Source organism: Cyrtonyx montezumae, unplaced genomic scaffold, assembly GCF_038088225.1.
Source record: "Cyrtonyx montezumae isolate F1298 unplaced genomic scaffold, pur_monq_1.0 scaffold_18, whole genome shotgun sequence".
In the NCBI taxonomy this organism is placed as follows: domain Eukaryota; kingdom Metazoa; phylum Chordata; class Aves; order Galliformes; family Odontophoridae; genus Cyrtonyx; species Cyrtonyx montezumae.
Window position 1 is genome coordinate 8067263 of NW_027071914.1, and position 17697 is coordinate 8084959.

Sequence of the window (17697 nt, forward strand, 5' to 3'; positions counted from 1 at the left end):
ATTGGCTTGGCCCTAACTCAGATCTTCACCTATAGCTTCTTTCCTCTGATAGCCAGGGCTGGATGTAGAACTGCCTAGGTTCTTGCAGATTTTTCTCACTTTAAGGAAGCTCTTCTACCCTCATCCATATGTATAATCTTGTTAGCACTCCCACTCTAAGCCTTTTACTCCCTTGTGAGGATGGGAGGTGTGTAGTCTTTCCTGCCATCATTTAAATGCTTTCCTTGCAGAACTGCCTGAGTGGCAAAGCAGCAGCTATACCTGTCAGCTTCTCTTCAGAAGGGAGCTAGAAGGAGAAAAGTAAGGGTTTTGTTAGGGTTCTTTTTTTTTTCTTTCTTCTCTTCAGGTAGATGTCAGCTTCAGAGAGGCAGTCACAGGAAAAATCTGACTGCTACAGCTGGGAAGGAGGGAGCTTTGCCAAGAGGAGAAAATTGTGGAATGCTTTTTCCACTTCAGTGAACTGTACTAGGTCTACTAATCGTGAAAGCTGTGTAGCAAAGTATGGTGTTTTGTGTGGCTGAAGCATGGATCTGGAGCAAATGCAGTACAGACAACATATGGGGCCTTTAACGTGAGAGTTTGCATGCTAATACTCAGTGAAGTCTATGGATGATTAACTTAAGAGTTCTCTGGCTGCACTGAAAGGGAGAATGCAGAGTAGCACCTCTCAGATTGATGCCTGCACCTTTCTGGTTATTGCTTGTCTTACTATTAAGGAGATGATTGTGTTGTGGTTTCTTGTAACAAAAATAAGAAAAGGAAGGAGTTACTTGCTTTGTAAGTATGCTGCTCTTTGGGGAAAGGTGTTCATTGTTGGTCCCAGATTGGTGCACTCCTGGTTCCTTGATGATTTTTTTTAATTTTGTGATTTTACTGCTCGGAATAAAGTTGAAATGCTGGAATGTGTAATCCAGGGTATTCTCTTGTTTCCTGCAGTCGCCGAGATGACATGGAGTCTCTAGGCTATGTATTGATGTACTTTAACAGAACCAGTCTGCCTTGGCAAGGATTGAAGGTAGGTAATGTTACTTTCCTCTTTACCCACATGAACTTTTTGTTCTGTGTTTGGGGTTTGGTTCTGTCTCCTGGTCTGAATGTTCAGCTCCAGTTCAGCCAAGCAGCTTTTCCTGAGGCATGGTATTTATAGAAGAACAAGCTTCTGCATACTTGTTGTGCAGCAGGCAACGTGTGTATTGTTTGACTTCCCTAAAAAATTATGCTAAACAATAGCTTACGTCAGCTTTGCAAATTATTATTGTCCTGTCCAAGGCTGAGGCCCTCTCTGAGAAATAACATTTCTGGTGGCTTTCTGAATCGCTGTAGAGAGCATGGAAATAATCTCCTGCCTACCAGGTTAAGCTTTGATGGTATTTTCAGTGTAGTTTGTGGCATGACAGAGATTGTTAGTTGAAATATACTTGGTTCAAGTATTACTATATGTGGTAGTAGCCAAGTGCAAGCATGGCAGGTATTTCTTGTTTCTGTGATATACACTGCAGTGTCCATGTTTTAATCATTTTTCTTCCTCCTTGTGATAACTGTGTAACTCAAGTAGTGTTGCAGCTGCAGATGTTAGCTTTCTAAAGGCAAGCATCTTGTGAAACACAAGAATTCTTCAGCTGCAAATGAGTGTAATGACTGTACTGAATCAGGCAGCACTTGAATGGGGTACTGAGTGGGAATTAATGTAACTTTACCAAATAGATATGCTAGTTCAGTGCACAAAAACAGTAGCTAGAACTACACGAGCTATGCCATGTGAGGAAAGCATTAGACTGCAACAAATGGTATTAAACTGTGTCCAAATCTTAATACCAGATTGACCTTCATTCTCTTTGCAGTAAGTGTGTGGCTCTTGGAGATTTCACATGAAATACTTAGGGCTGACTAAAGGTTTTTTGTCATTTTTTTTGCTACTGTCCTTGTTAATCCAGTGTTGCACAATCTCTCATATTATGACCTACATGTTCCACAGGCTGCAACAAAGAAGCAAAAGTATGAAAAGATTAGTGAAAAGAAAATGTCCACTCCTGTTGAGGTTTTGTGTAAGGTAAGAGTTTCCAAATGATGTCATGCTATGACGTGGAAAGTTCTTTTTTTTGCTTTTAAAATTAGAGCCAATGTATTAATCTCACACAGCATGTGCTGCTGAATAATACTTATCTAGCAGTCAGTAGAAGCCTTTTGTTTGGTCACCCAACCATTCACTGCTGTTTATTGGGATGGCTCATGCCACCATAATTCCAGTTGATGGAGACTGTCAGCTGTGCAAGCTTTCCCTCTCTCTGGAGAGACTTCTCCTTTTATTTTTTTTATTTTATTTATTTATTTGAACTTTTACAGCAAATATTCAGCATGGTTAAATAAAACCAAGGCAGAAGTACGTAGGTTTTACCTCTTTACCTGCTTAGTTGCCTTTCTATATCTCAGGTCCAGCCTGTAGTGGGATTGAATGATTTTTAGAGCTATGTCACAGAGCAGTGGGTTACCAGTGCTTTTGTGTCTTTGGATTTCTCTTGGGCTGTGCAGCCACATGCTGGTTAGCAGAGGTCCTTGAGAAGATACCGTTTTGCACATCAAAATGTCTCCAACAGTCTTCCAAACTACTGAACTGTTGCACACCATCTTTTTTTCTTGTAATATAGCATTATGTATTTATAGTTACCCACTCAAATGTGACTTCAATTTAGAAATGCGTAACATAGAGCCCAGAGCCTTTGAAAGAGATAAGATCTTTTAAGTCTTCATACATAGTGGTGGTAAATGTTCATTAGTATGCTCAAGCAGGCTATCAAGGAAATAAGAGCAGGATCTTTTAAGAGCAGTTACTGTATATTGCATTAATTACATATTTCATATGTTACAATAATTACGTATTTCAGAGGCCTCGTTAACATGAACTAGGTTTAATTAGTTGCTTTAAATGTTACATGTTGAAGGTTCTATTTATTTATTGCATTTATGATTGCAAATAATGCATCAAGTAATGATTCGGGGGGGAAAATATGTACCTGGTAACTTGCTATTCAAATCTGTGTTCTTTGATACAGGATGAGGGAATAACTAGAGGCAAGGTGGAATTTAGAGAGTTCTCTTTTTCTGTTCTGGATGCAGCTTTTTGCCTTTTGTAGGATTGTCTGAAGCTCTTTGTTCTCAGTAACAGCTTGATTAACACTGTTGATTTACAGGGATTCCCTGCAGAATTTGCCATGTATCTGAACTACTGTCGTGGCCTGCGTTTTGAAGAGGCACCAGATTACATGTATCTGAGGCAACTATTCCGTATTCTTTTCAGGTCAGTCTCAAAGTGGAGAAGTACAGAAATGTACTGATCTCTTGTACCACTGTTGTTGCAGCTGGCACTTCAGAAAGCTGCCGTGTGTAGTGTAGGGAGTTCTGGGATGTTTTTCTTACAGAGTTTGAAAGGTGATTATTGTTGCTTTCTGAAAGACCTGGGAAAAATACTGTGGAGTGTTTTTGTATGAAGGAAAACAGTCTTTTGCTTAGGAGTTGTGTGGTCTTCTCATGTTTGAAAGTTTGAAAGCTTCATTACTTCTCATGTTTGAAAGTTGAGCCTGTGCTTCAAAATCTGTTGCAAGTGGATTGTGAAGGTAAAGCCTTTGGTAGAACTGCTGGAAACTTTTCCTGCTCACCAGTTGGTGATGAGAATAGCAACAGAATTCAGTGGATTTCAGAGGAGGGGAATAGTGCTGTTTCTTTGAGTTTGCAAAGGAACCCAGAATGTGAACCCAACTTTGCAGAGTGAGTAGTGTCTGTGAGAAGAGGAGCTAGTACTGATGTTTTAAGTCTCCAAGCTTCCAAAATCTCGAGAAATTGTACTTGCTAAATTTGGGATTTATGATACTGTAGTTCCTTATGGAACTATATTTATATTTTAAAAGGCTGAGAATCATGGTTCTGGCAAAGCAATAATCTGGGTTGCTGGACTCTTGCATAAACAATGAAGAAAATGCTGCCTGATGATATTTGGGCTTACTTCAAGGGTCCCTTTAAGTTAGCAATACTTAGCATTTGTATATCATTCATAATCTCCAAAGCAGCTTACAGAAAGAATTAATCTCTAGCTCTGGGTTTTCAGCAGAGACATTAACAGCAAGGTAATGATGATGTTGTAGTAAAGTATTGTGCTCTTTTCTAGGACCTTGAACCATCAATATGACTACACATTTGACTGGACAATGTTAAAGCAGAAAGCAGCACAGCAGGCAGCCTCTTCCAGTGGGCAGGGGCAGCAGGCCCAAACCCCCACAGGCAAGCAAACTGACAAATCCAAGAGTAACATGAAAGGTTAGTAGCCAAGAACCAAGTGACGTTAGAGGAAAAAAATTACTCTAATTTGGACAATGTTGGCAATTTAAGTGTTAGATCAAGGAGGTGGTTAAAAATATACATTTGGCTGTTAATTTAAAAAGCAAAAACAAAAAGACGTCCTTGGAGAATTTGACTACTAACTTTATACCAAAATGTCCTTGTTCTTCATATCATTTCTTCTGGGGATGTTGGGTCATTTTAACCACTGCATCTTTTGCTCCCGCATTAACCACTTTCCAAAAACAAGGAACTGACTTGGTGTTGGGAATGGGACATTCTTATTTTTATTTATATATATACATATATTGATATATATGTATAAATATATAATACAATCCAAAATCCTAGACCTAACACTTCTTAAAGGATAATTCTCATCAACTAGGCAAGGATCTAGAGACTTTGGGTTCTACTCTGTTCCAGCTGTTGTAGTACTGTGGGTTTGCTGCTGTTCTGTATGCCTCCAACATCACAAACAGAAAATTGTGAATGGTCTGGCCTCCAGTGGGTTTACATGGAGACATTTGATTCACGGTTGAAGGAAAAGACCAGTGAGCTCAAAATGTCTTGGCAAAATTGAGGAGTAACCCTGAACTGCTCTGGACTACCATGTCACAATTTTCTGAAGTACATGAATGGTTTGGGTGGGTTTTCAGGTTTCTTGATTATTTTTAATGTTTCTAGGTTATGGTTTCAAGGGGAAATGTTGCATAATGTTCAAGACATAATTTTTAGCTTTTACATAACTAAGTTCTGAAGAGGTACTGAAGAATTTTTTAGACATGCTGTAGGCATTAATTGTAAGTGCCTCTGCCAGGGTTAGTCTAGTAAGCCACTGGAGTGAAACTCTGCTACAGCTACAGTCAGTTGTAGCATGAATCTGATTCTTCTGGAAGAGGTGTGGATAAAATTGAAGTTATGGAGTTGATCAAATAGAGAGACCCAGTTTAAGTTGTGTACTGAGATGTTGCTACTGCTTGCTACACTCCAGAACATTCTTGTATTGACTGATTTTTACGTATTTTTATATATGTAGTTGTCAGTCTAACATGGTAGACTTAGGTGTCAAAAGCTTAAGTGTTCAGAGAGCTTCTCAAAACATGGTTTTTCATGGACCGTGGCAGCATTCAAGCTTTACCTATTTTTAGTCAAAATAGCTATCCTGAGGTGTAGCTTTTCACCTTTCTGGATGAAGTAGAATACCTGCTGATCATTCAACGACTCAATCTGGAAGCTTCTTGGAAAAAAAACAACAGAAGGATATAATTAAATGTCAAATTCCTTGGTTTGCTGGAGCAGACAGGTGTTGCAACATTGAAGGCTATGAACCAACTTCCTTACTTGAAACTGTGGTACGTAGCAGACTCGGTGATAACACACGAGGCATAGATTGCTTCCTGAGCCAGGAAGCTGTGGTTGGAGTTCAGAACCCACTGTGGGAGCCAGTCCTACCAATGTGTGGAAAGGTTGGTTGTTACAGCAGGAAGAAGTAGTCTCAGTAAAAAGGCATTGTTCCCAACAACTGTTCTTTGCAGTGAGGGTCTTGCAGGTTGTGATGATCTGTAAACTGACGCTGTCTTGAAAATTAATTTTTGTATGCATTTGAAATGCTGTTTTGATGGTGAAGTGTTGTAACATTTAATGGGCTAATTGCCTGGCTCAGGAGTTACCTGGTCAACTGCTGCACATAAGTAAAGGCTTTTAACAATTACCTGTTTCCACTTCCTAATAATGAGTTAGTGGCAGAATGCAAAGCTGCAGCTGAGCAATGAGCATGAAAAACAAGCAGTCTTACAACTGAACCCTAAGACCATTTCTGGTCCTTGATGGATCTTTCCTGTTGTACATTGTCCTTGGGTCGATAGCCCTATGGAAGAAATATTTTCCTGGTAGGGTTTCATTGGCTTTTGGAGTAGCAGCCTCTCAGTGGAGTCCATGCTAAGGTCCACGATCCTTAGATTGATGAAGCTGTAGTGTTGGTAAAGCACTGAAGTTGTACACGCAAAGCATCTGAAGACTTACCAGCTTCTTAAAATGGTTAGCTTAACTCTTCAGATGTTAGCTTACAGAAATCATACGTGCATTTTTGTGGGGAATATGGCCTGTTAATGAAGATGTGGAGCCAGCTAAACTCAAGCAGGAAGTTGTATGACTCTGTGTTGCTGTCACGTTGAAGGTTAATGAAGTAGTACATGGTTATTTTTTCCTAGAGTTATTGAATTCTCCTGTAGTTGCTGTAGTAAAGACTGTCCTGATTTGGCTTAAATGTCTTCACCATATTGAATTATACTCGCTTGGTAACCACATCCAGTTTAACAAGAGTACTGGGAATAGCAATTTACAGATGCACTCATTGATTGAAATATTACAGAATAATATCCAAGTACTGTTGGAGGTGTGCATCTCAGGCCTGAGAAGAAAAAAATCAAATTTCAAATAACTTCCAAGACTTCCTTTGACAGCGTGTTCATTTGTAGATATCCCTGGCTGTCTTTAACTGTTTCATGTTAAACCATTTCTCAGGTTATTCAGGCTGAGTGTTCTGCTTGGCTTCAGGGTAGTCCTTTCAGTGGCCTTTAGTACTTTTTTTTTCTCCTGTCCCTGTCTTCTGGCACTCTGTGCAGTGCCTCTTGTAACAGCAAGATGAGCTGGTTTTGATCTCGGGAGAGGTGAACTGAACAGTGCTTCCCTGCTGATACTGGGAACTTCAGCTCAATCCCTTGACAGTGCAGTAGTTCAGGTGTGATTTGTAACAATGCTTACAGTCAGCTTCCCTCAGACATAGAACTGATTGAAACGGTCATTATCCAGAGTAAATTGTCATTGCATTTGAGAGAGGTTTTTAATTCACTTTGATGTAGAGTTCTATAGCCTGTCAAGCAGTCTCATTAGCATTCATTGGGTACCTTTGGTCATGGCAGTGTTTCTCAGAACAGACTGTTCATTTTGAGAGCTTTAGCCAGTTGACAACTAAACCCTTCTTGCTGCTTGTTTCTGCAGCTACTAAATAGTTCAATGACTACAGGAATATTAATTTGAGCATCTCTTGTATTCTGTTGTGCTCATGAAAGCTTGGGGTTACACCTTGGATAGATGAGATCTGAGCTGGCCCTATAAATGGTGAATGTGTTTGCATTGTGGTGATAGGACTTGCAAGGGCCACTAAGGGTTGAATCCAGTTCCCTACCGATACTTGCAGAGTTGGGCATTACATTGCCCAAGTACCTTACATTCAGGATTTTCCAGTTAGAGCCAACTTGCCTTGAGCAGTTGTGTCATTGTTGCCTTCCAAGCCCTGCATAAAATAGTTCAGGAAGTGGAGAGAGAAGTGTGACCAGCAGGATGAGCAGTGAGTGATGTTAGCAGCACTGTGCACACTGCTGTGCTGCGCAGTCACATTGGATTTTGAAATGGCTTATTTTAAAGAGTTGGTCATGAAGAGCAACTATTCCACTGATCGTTTGGTACATGGGGATGACAGACTTCTGCTTCCTTATTTTTGATTCAAAGAAAGGTGATCCCTGCTGCTCCAGGAAACTGGTGCTGTACACTTGTAGTTGAGAGTCTGAGAGATGTGTTCTGGATAGGCAAGCAGCATGCCTGCTCTGGTTCTCATAGCAGTTACTTTGGCCCACACAGCTCTGACTTCTTGAGGTAGCTGAACTGGATCTGAGCTGAACAAAAGCATGATCCAAGTGACTGATACCTGTGTACGTAGGGCTTAGATGCTAGTCTGACTGCGGAGAAGCCCTGCCAAAGATAGCTGTATTGCATTATCTGCGTGTTGTTTTCCCTGTATCACTTGTCAGATTGGAATCTGAGCACTGTGCTCTCCCCTTCAAAAGTGACTTAATTTTCCAGGCTTCTTCTGTACAGTGAAGGCTGTTACTCCATAACCAATAGCAACATACCATTTGCTAGTATATCCTTTGTCCTCAGGTTTACGATCCCATTCTCGTTTGAAATGTCCAGGCTCCTAAGCAGTGAGTCAGTCTGTTTCCACACAGGGAACGCGCTTCATTCTGAAGTTACTTTTGGCTGTTTAGATGGAGAAAGTGGTTCAAGTGACGAATCTGTGTTCACAGATGGATATGTTACATGGAAAAACAGTGTATGTTTCATTCGTGTGAATCAAGTAAGGGCTGTGAGCAGCTGTATCCCGGTGGAACAGAGGAATCACTGGGGCTTCTGTGGGAATGTGCTCGTTCCAGTAGGAGTGACAGTTTTGATTCTGCTGCAGGAGTTTTGTTGAGGAATTGCTAGTGTTGCGTATGGAGAGGTCTCTGTTACTTTGAGACTGGATTCCAACAAAGCCATTGAATCTCTTCTGAATTACCTGTAACCTATTCTGGAAGAGTTAAAGCTATTTTCTGGTTGTTACCCAGATGTATTTTTGGTGTAATGTCAGGCCATGTTTAAGACTTGTTTACCTTTGCTTCTCTCTGGATGATAGTGCAAGCTGTAGCTGAGGTTCAGCTTTGGAGCTTATTCTGAAGGTGGTTCTGTTGCAAAAAGCTATTGATCAGAGGAATTAACACGTTCAGAGAATACAGCACTGTTTGGAGGGCACCCAGAGTGGGAACTTGCTCGTTCTTCAGTCGAAATTCCTGTTACCTCTTACAGCACAGTGCTGCTACCTGAGTCATCAGAAATGAGTACGTAAGCAGTCTCGTGAAGATAAGACTAGCTTAGCTTGCAGTAACTGCTTCTTTGAGATCTGTGTGTGTGTTCCTTTTACTTCCTCTTTCTGTGACACATTGAACTTGTCACTTTGAGTTCTGAACTCAACAGTTTTTCTGTCTTTCCCCCTTCTGGGTCACGTTATCAGTTAGAGTAGTCCTCCCAAGGACAGGAGGTGTTCTGGGTTTTGCTGTAAAGGTTCTGTTTTGGTTGCCCAGAGCATCGTACATCTGAGCACGTAGTGAGCACCAGTTACTGGAAGGTAAGTTGTTTCTTTTCCTTCTGTCTGTGTGTCACTGCTGTTCTGTGTCTCTGAGGAGCACTGCTGCAGTCAGATGGCAGTTTGACTTTCACAGATATGAATGTGAGGCATTGGCAACAAGTAGAAAACAATCCTATGAAATTACATCCCGCTTCCTAGTGGCAATAATACATCTTTGAAACTGTTGGTCTGAATTCCTGCTTGAGTGATGTGGCATCCAGCTGGTGCCTGAGCCCTTCTCCCAGTGCAGCTGTAGCTGTGAGTGAGAGCTGAGTGTCTGAGTTAAAGGATGGTGGCAAATACCAGTTAAGCTTTGGAAAAAAAGACATGAACTCTGCAAAATTCAGAGGTGGAACAGCACTTTCCCCTGTGACCATAACTGATGCTTAATTTTCTTACCGTGAAGGCTGTTTCTCACTTTCATCCTGTATCAGTAAGTTGCCCTTGTGTTTATCTTGCAGGTTTCTGAGCATGGAGAGGATGGGACAAAGCAGAGCAGATCGGAGCAGGACTTGTCACTCCCCAAATCCTAGAAATTTAGTTCATACGTACACTTGCCAGTGGCTGTGGGCAACCATTTACTTGGTGTAAAGAACTTAATATCAGTATAAACTGGCTCTGGGCAGCGTCAATGATGCTGCACTTTGAGTTGTAGCAGCTGTAATTGTGAATATTACTGAGATAGTGAAACATGGTGTCCAGTTTTCTATTGCATTTTTTTCAAGTGGAAAAGTTAACTAATGGTTGACACACGAGTGGAGAAAATTGTGCATATGCCAATTTTTGTTACCTTTTTACTTTGAACTACACCGCTTATGAGATCTCATTGTTTTGGAAGAATGGCATGAACAGTCTTCGGCAACAGTTGTGATAATTGTAAATGCTCACAATTGTGCACTCTTTTCTGGTTATTCCTCCCTGGGTTTTGAAAGTTGTACACTTAAACATTCTTAAAGTTGTTGGCTTCTATGTGCAACATACCAAGCCAGCTGACATGGTAGTAACCAAAGATTCCAGTTTTTAAGCGTATGAAAGACTCTGCCTGCTTACCTGTGCTAGAAATAACAGCATCTAAAGTGAAGACTTAAGAGAAACTTAGCGACTACTAGATAATCTTTAGGACTCTGCATTAACTCTATAATGTTCTTGGTATAAAAGGAAAAACAGCATATTTGTCACAAGATTTAGTTAACATCTTACAACTGAACCTGTATGTAAGTTGCTTAGATAAATGTAATCACTGTAAACATCTATATGATCTGGGATTTTGTTTTTATTTTGAAGCGGGAGCTTTTTTGTTTACAAGTTCATTAAAAACTAAAAACTGTTTCTGTAAGGAATTTTTTTTTAATTTGCCTTGTTAATTTAATTCAAGAGAAATCTGCATCACCCTGTTTTTTAAACCAGGTTGCAAGGCCATTGGTTAAGCAAAACAAGTCGTATTTCTTTCTAAATCATTTTAGGCTTAGCGTTGTAACTCTTCATTTTGTTTTTAAATAAATTTTGTATTTTTTTCCTGAGGGGGAAGGGGCAGTCTAGCATTTTTGTAACTCGTTGCTTGAGACGCAGCCCTCCATACCCAGATTGGATATTTCTTTTTTTAAATGAAACGGCATCTTTTGCAGACCCAGGACTGGCAGCCCCACGAGCGCTGCCGTGCCCCGGCTGGACTGAGCTGTGATCGCTGCCTCTGAGAACGTTCCGATGGAGCACTCGGATGGTTTTAAACCAAGGCATTTTCTTTTAAGTTCTTGTGAAGTGGGTATGACCGGATTTCCTCTTGTTCTCGGGGACAGCCTCACGCCATGCAGAGTTCACGTTGGTTACTGCCCCAGGCTGTCTTCCTTCTCACTCCTATTCTAGCCCAGCTGAAAGACAGAAATAATTTTATTGCTGGTAATTCTTTAACAGTGTAATTTATTCCTTTATAGCATGTCAGAATAAATTAAAAAAAATGTCTGAAAATGCTGCCAGATGCCTATTGTGTAAATGTTGTTTGTATGTTAGCTTTTTAGACAGTTTCCATGCATGTAACAGTTTCTGGTCACAATTCATATTTCTACTGTTTGAAGAAATCTTTTGTTTTGAAAACTGTCTCTTCAAGGTCATAACTACACTGTGCACTCTGTCATCTTAGAATTGTAATCTGGATCGAGGCTGCTCACTTGTGCAGTCACTATGCATACTCCCTACACAAGGAGGATCTGCTCTGAGATGTTAAACTGGAGCTGGAGAGCTCTGTGTGCTAACTAATGTGTGGATAGAGAGACTGGGAGTACAGGGAGGTGAAAGTCTGCCAGGCTCAGAGATACCTGTGCAGATTTGGAAACGTGTCTGCTGTTAAAGAGCATTTTGTTACCTGGGAGCTGAAGGAAATGTAGCTCACTTTTTTGGCTAGGGTGTTTTTAAAGTTCAGAGTATCGCCCCATCCAGTTATGGATGCTTTACAAGCCATGCCTCATAGGAACACTGCTATGTTTCTAAGAACTGGTGTCTGGAGGACTATGCTAACTCTTGAGATAAGATTTCAGATGTCTAGGCAGTACATCTGACAGCATGCATTGGCATAGGTGAAAGGCACAGCAATGAAACACCTCCTTGGCTGCTGGTTTCAGAGTGGCTGCTTGGATTTGTTTGGTACCTCTTCTCTTGGTTTGACATGAGATGCTGAAAAATAAAGAGGAAATAATTTGGTTTCAGGAGAAGAGATTATTTCCTCTGCTCAATAAACTTAGTCAAACTCCTGCGAGGGTTATCAAAAACAGAACTGTCCTTGAGTAAGCACTGTAAGCAAGAACAGCCTGTAATGCTTGGCGTGTCAGAATGCGTTGGTTTGTAGTTCTTGCTGCTGCAAGTCTCACAATACAGAAGAGCGTGCAGTCAGTCGGTCTTTACAGCTTGGTGTTAATAGTTTACTTCTGCACAGAGGCGTGAGCTGAAACTGTCAGCTGTGTCGTGCTTCGTTGCAGAAAGCCAGCCTTCATCAGACATGCTGACCAAGATGGCAACCCTTCTCAAAGAGATGCTGTGATGATATTGAACACTCGTTTGCTGTATGATCTATTTGGTTTGTAAGGAAGATTTAAAACAAAGCATTAAAAACTATGTGGATCTTGACTTTATGGTTGCAGCTTTGCAAAGGTTTTGTGTTGAGGGGTTTATTATCTGCTGTCCTGATGCAAAGTAAAGAATCTGCAAGCAAACTCAGGCCCTTCACAAGTACTTACTACAGCCATGGCCATAGAGTGCAAGAATACAGCCTCGTGCTCCCTGGAAGGTGCTGGGATTTGGAGAACAAAACTAGTGTGTGAGCAGCAGGTTCTCAGCCATCTTCCGAAGCTACATACAGCACTGTAAAACAACTACTTAACTCCTTTATAGCAACTGAGGCATTTTAAGGCCACATTTAAAAGGCTTGCTCAAGTGGGAGGATGGTGTGTTTGCGTGGTGTGCTGATTCACAGCTGTTTAAGAGCCTGTTTCTTTTCTCGTTTCTTTTCTCCTGTGTGAAAGGCACTCAGACTGTGGGTCATCTCGCCCTGCTGATGAGCAGTGTCCTGCATTGCCTGCTCTTCTGTGTAGTGGTGGGTGTTGGTGATGTGGCTTCTCAAACGTGGGTCTGTGTGATACTGTGTTGGTCTTTAAAAGCTATTGATGTTTTTGCTAGCTTTGCCAGCCTGTCCGTGTGCATGCTCCTTGGTTTTTAACATCTTGCTGCTTTCTGTTGAAATTCATCTAGAGTTTGGCTTGTCCTTTGTTTCTCAAGTGTATGCATTGATTTGCTCCCAGTGGGTGGTTCAGGTGTGCTGCTTCCAGCAGCTTGGACATGGCTGTGTGTGCTGTGCTTATCTACAAGGGCTGCAGCAGAGCTGAAGGTGCACTCAGCTGCTCTGGGCAGGAGATTGGTGTGGGTCCCTCCCTTGCAGTCCCTTCCAACCTTTCTTTCCATGATCCTAGGCTGCCTTTTTTACATAAGGCTTTAATTTCTCCTGACAGCGTTCTTCAATTTAGAAGATTTGTTGCTTGACCAGCTTCGTCAGCCCATCTGCTCCTTAGTCACAGTGAAATCATAATGATTTCATATCAGCTTGATGTCATAACGCAAGTTTATGAGCTCTGCAGGCTCCAGACAAAAGGAAAAAGTGGGCTGGGAGGAAGAGCTGTCTGCTCCCAGCACTAATGCCTCTGGAAACATGAGGCAAGGGACGACGCAGAGGAAGTGCCCACCCTCCTAATTGGGCCTGAGTGGAACAACTGCATTCATGGTGCATTCTAATGTGGAAATTGCTCTTTAATGCAATCCTTATTATCTAGGGCTAAACAGGAAGGGGGGGGGGTTGCGCAAGGTCTGCGTACAAAGAATAGAGAATGGCTGACTGCTGTGCCAGGGCACGGGGGTGTCCTAATGAAACTTCTCAGAACAGGCCGGGGCTGTTCTCCTTCAGCCGTAGAGGAAAGGTCGGACGTTAGCGGAAGGCTGTGGCCGAAAGGTGTGCTTGTTCCTACAGGATCCACACTGAGCCCAGCTGCTCTGCAGAGCTCCGCACTGAAGGTGTGAATCCTTTGAACACTGCGATGTGACTTTGTAGGGAGCTGGCTTTGCTCCATTTTGTTTGGAGTTTGAAGGATAGCACAGAAGCACAATCAGTGTGTGTTAGTTGTGCTCCAAAGGGCCGGCTCCTGCTTCCTCTGCTGCTCCCAGTTCTCCCAGCCATGAAATGACGTGAGCCTGGTTTTGAATGGAAACCGTTTGAGATCATCAGAAGACCTTTGAGGATTGCATGTTATCACCCTGCATAGACTGGCTCTGAGCTTCCCTTGTTGCTGCCAAAGTCCATGTTTTGTGATAAATAAGGGCCTTATCTTTTTATGTTCCTGTAAGTATTGGGCATCTGCTTCATTATGCACAGCTCCGTGTCCCTGCTGAGGTGGGGCAGCTGTCCTGTGTGACTCAGCAGCACACTGTGGGATCTCGTGGTCTACCAGGCCCAGGGCACAAGGAACAAGGCTTGTCTTTCCCTTCCTTGTGCCATAAAGTGGTTGCTGTGTGTGGCTTTGGCAGACACCAATGCCAAGGGGAAGCACGGTGGGGCTTGTTGGAATGAGGTGGGCCATCAGGTGTGCTCAGCTGGGAGCCCTGCAGGGTGTGAGGTTGGGTTCTGCTGCTCTATGGCCTCTCTCTGGTGGTGCTTGTACACCATCTGGTAACTGCTTTCCAGCAGTGATCCTAATGAGCTCCGAGATCTTTATGCAACGGCAAGGAGTGATGTTCCACAGATCCCGCTGTCCACGAGTGCAGTGCTCTGACCTCAGGACCATTTTGGGGCTCTGTAGCTGAGCCTGCCTCTGCTGGCCTTTGCAATGGCAGATGCAGGGCACTGCCACGTTTCATGTCACTTAGGGCTTTGCCCAGGCCGAGCAGAGAGGAGCAAGCTCTCCAGGCAGGTATGGGGCTGACAGTGGGGAAGGCAGCACAGAGATCAAGCAGAGAGCAGTGTGAGTCCACTGAGCTGACTCGGGCAGCAGATAGGCCAGCACTGCTCTGCCTTGTGCTGAGCTGGTTCTTTATGCAGGCAGCTGGTGCTGCCAGGATTGCTTGCAGTGGGGTGTGTCTGAGCTGGGATCACCTGGTGGGGCAAACCCTGCTAACGGCTGCACGAGTGTTTGCACAATGAGCGAATATTCATGTACCCTCGGGGCTGGTGCTCGCATTGTGCAAGTGGAAGGTCAGGAAGCTCCTGTTGCAGGGTTGTTAGGAAAGTAGGCATGGCCAGGAATTCTCTCTGACTCACATCCTGGAAGCACTCTCCTTCCTCCTGGAGACCCTTTTCTTCTGAGGAAGAAAGCAGAGTACACCAGCTGGGACCATTCCTCTCTCAGGCCGCACAGGATGTGTTCATTGATTGCTTTTCTTAGGTGGGCTGGTGTCTAGGACCATCAATAAGGCCCTCCCTGCTTGCACTGTGCCCCAGGCGTGGGAAGGTGCTGCTGTGCTAAGGCTGCCTGACATGGTTGTAGCCAGTTCCCCACCGGCTCGCCTGAAGCTGTTAACAAATCCTATAAACTGATTATGGCTGTAAGTCACTCTGCTAAACGACCTTTCTCCTTCTTAGTGACAGCTCTCTCTATTGCGTGCCGTGGCCTTCCCGGTACCTGGTAGCAGGGCGGCTCCCCGCAGGCCGGGGCTTGCGTCAGTGCCACGAATGGCAGTTCCTCCGGAGCCTGGCAGCCGCTTCCCAGAGGGCAGAGCTCAGGCTTGGCAACGTGATGCTGATTGGAAGTGGCTTGTTTTTTGCTTCCCGACATGCAAACAGCTCGCAGGATCTGAGCTGTGCTGCGCTCAGCCCTTCCTGGTGAGAAGCTCAGGGCTCCCGCTCCCCACCCATCCCTCAGGGCTGTGGTTCATATCAGATTCCCCATCCGCAGCAGCTTCCCTGCCCGCTGCAACCTGCAGGAAGGAGGTGAAATGTGAAGAGCGAGTGGGGTGCAGATGAGCTTAGTTCTTCCCAAGCACGGGGCGCTGGTTTCTGTGGAGCTGTGCTGCAGGGGGCTGAGCTCTGGTGCTGGCAGGTCAGCGAGGTGAGGAAGTTGCTGTATGTGGTTAATGGCTGGGAGCAGCCCTGCTCCTCTAAATAGCTTGCCAGCTGCTGGTGCTTGTTAATGGTGATGAGCTGTGGTCCTTGGGGGAATGCGAGGTGCTTGGAGTCTGTGTTGCAAGAGGGGTTTTGTGGGGTAGGAAGGAATCTAAGCCCCAGGGAGCACCTTCCAGGAAAGAAATGTTTGCCCCCAAATCCCCTGTCTACCAGGGCAAGGCAGCCTGCCCCTACAGATCATGGCTGCCTTCATTCTTGCTGCAGTAAACGGGAAACAGGGCTGAAGTCCACATCTCAGCCTCTTCTCAAAGGCCGAACCAGTGCCACGTCAGCCATCTTGCCGCTGACGGTTGGTGTCTTCAGGGTGTTGCCCTGATCTGGAGACCTGTATGTCTGCTCCACAGCTAGCTCTGAAGTGTTGGGCTAACCTGTGTGCTCCTCCTTCCCCTGCTGCAGGGAGCAGCTGTGCTGGGGGCTGCAGGTGTGGTACCAGCCCTGCTGCAGGAGCTTGCCATGGGGCATGGGCAGAGCTGGGGGCTGCGTGCTCTGCCTGCTGCACAGCCAGACGTGTGGTGCTTCACACACAGCTTCAGTGGAGGTGCTGGCTTCTTCCAGTGAGGCCTCTCCCATGTGGGAGCGTGATGGGGCAGGCTGGGCATGGCCCAATGCCAGCTGTGTAGGAGCAGTGCTCTGCAAGCACTGTGGGAAGCTGTAGGCCCATCCCTGCAGGATGGACAGAGGGCTGAGCTCTGCTGGTTGCCTGCATGGGCTGCTCTTTGGCCTAGCTCATCTTAACATGTGACGTGAACCAAATTTTTCCCTGTACTGCTGCTTTGTAAGAGCAGAAGTGCCTTGTTCCTGGGCTGCGTTTCTCTTCAAAAGTAAATTACTCTTAAAAGTAAAAATTTTAGGGGATTTCTTAAAGTACTCAGAATGGGAATGAGTTTCTCTGTTCTGTCCAGAACTGATGCTCCTGCTCTGTGCCATGCCCCCCCCCCAGCACTCAGCTCCAGCTCCCTTCATCCCACTTAGCCCAGATTTCTAAGTAGGTCGCTTGTTAATTGAGGGCAGGTATGGAGCTGCTGTGTTCCTCCTGGGCCTGCTGGGAACTGCAGGGTCAGGGGTGAGAGTGGGGCCTGCTGCAGCCCTGCTGCTGCTCCTGGCTTCCCTGCTTTGGTTGGTGCTGGGGAGGGCTGGGCAGGGCTGGCTCTCACCAGCTGTGAGGCTGGCTGGCTCACTTCCAGAAACAGGCACGGTCCCCTCCCTCACCCAACACCCCTCTATTTGCATGGGGTTGCATTGCAGAGGGGAAATGGTGCTCTGTATATTCCTGTGCTAATTCCCTCCCGTGCAGCTAGGCCCTGCATATGTACGCAGTGCTGTGCCGGCTGTGGGCCAGGGGACAACATCTGCTGTCACCTCCCGTGGGGGCACATTGTCACTCATTGTCACTGCAGCACCCCCAGAAGTGCCCCAGCAGTAAGGGGATGCCCGAGCAGCCTGGCCCAGCTGAGTCCCAGCAACCTTGTGTTTAGTTTCTCCCTTGTCTCCATGCAAACAAGGGCAGTGTGAGCCAGGCTGGGAGCTGTGCCTGGGCTGCATGTGCCAGGCCTCACACGCAGCTCTCACTGCCAGCTCTATGGGGATGCCTGAGCTGACCCCAAAGTCTGGGGTGGGAACATTGGAGGGGGGGGTGGGAGCAGCACTGTGCCACGCAGGTGTGCTTGGATCACTGATGGCTCACAGCAGCCATGTGGCAGCCACCATGGCCGTGCTGGGGAAGGGCTGCACGGGGAGGATCAAAGCTGGCCCGTGCCTGAGCAGGGAGGGT

The 17697-nt window shown here is 44.8% G+C and overlaps 1 protein-coding gene across 4 annotated transcripts in view; it reads left to right on the forward strand.

Annotated features, from left to right (window-relative positions):
• CSNK1A1 (casein kinase 1 alpha 1) overlaps window positions 1–10795 on the forward strand; it is a 32784-nt gene extending 21989 nt beyond the window's left edge. For 2 of the 4 annotated variants that reach the window (XM_065734529.1, XM_065734532.1), the window contains 5 exons: window positions 937–1015; window positions 1976–2050; window positions 3189–3295; window positions 4160–4308; window positions 9736–10795. In XM_065734529.1, coding sequence (XP_065590601.1) covers window positions 937–1015; window positions 1976–2050; window positions 3189–3295; window positions 4160–4308; window positions 9736–9743 — 418 coding nt within the window. In that variant the 3' untranslated portion in view covers window positions 9744–10795. Of the gene's footprint in view, window positions 1–936; window positions 1016–1975; window positions 2051–3188; window positions 3296–4159; window positions 4314–9735 lie in introns of those variants that run through there. The other 2 variants (XM_065734531.1, XM_065734530.1) reach the window with 2 other exon arrangements.
• The last annotated feature ends 6902 nt before the right edge of the window (window positions 10796–17697 follow it).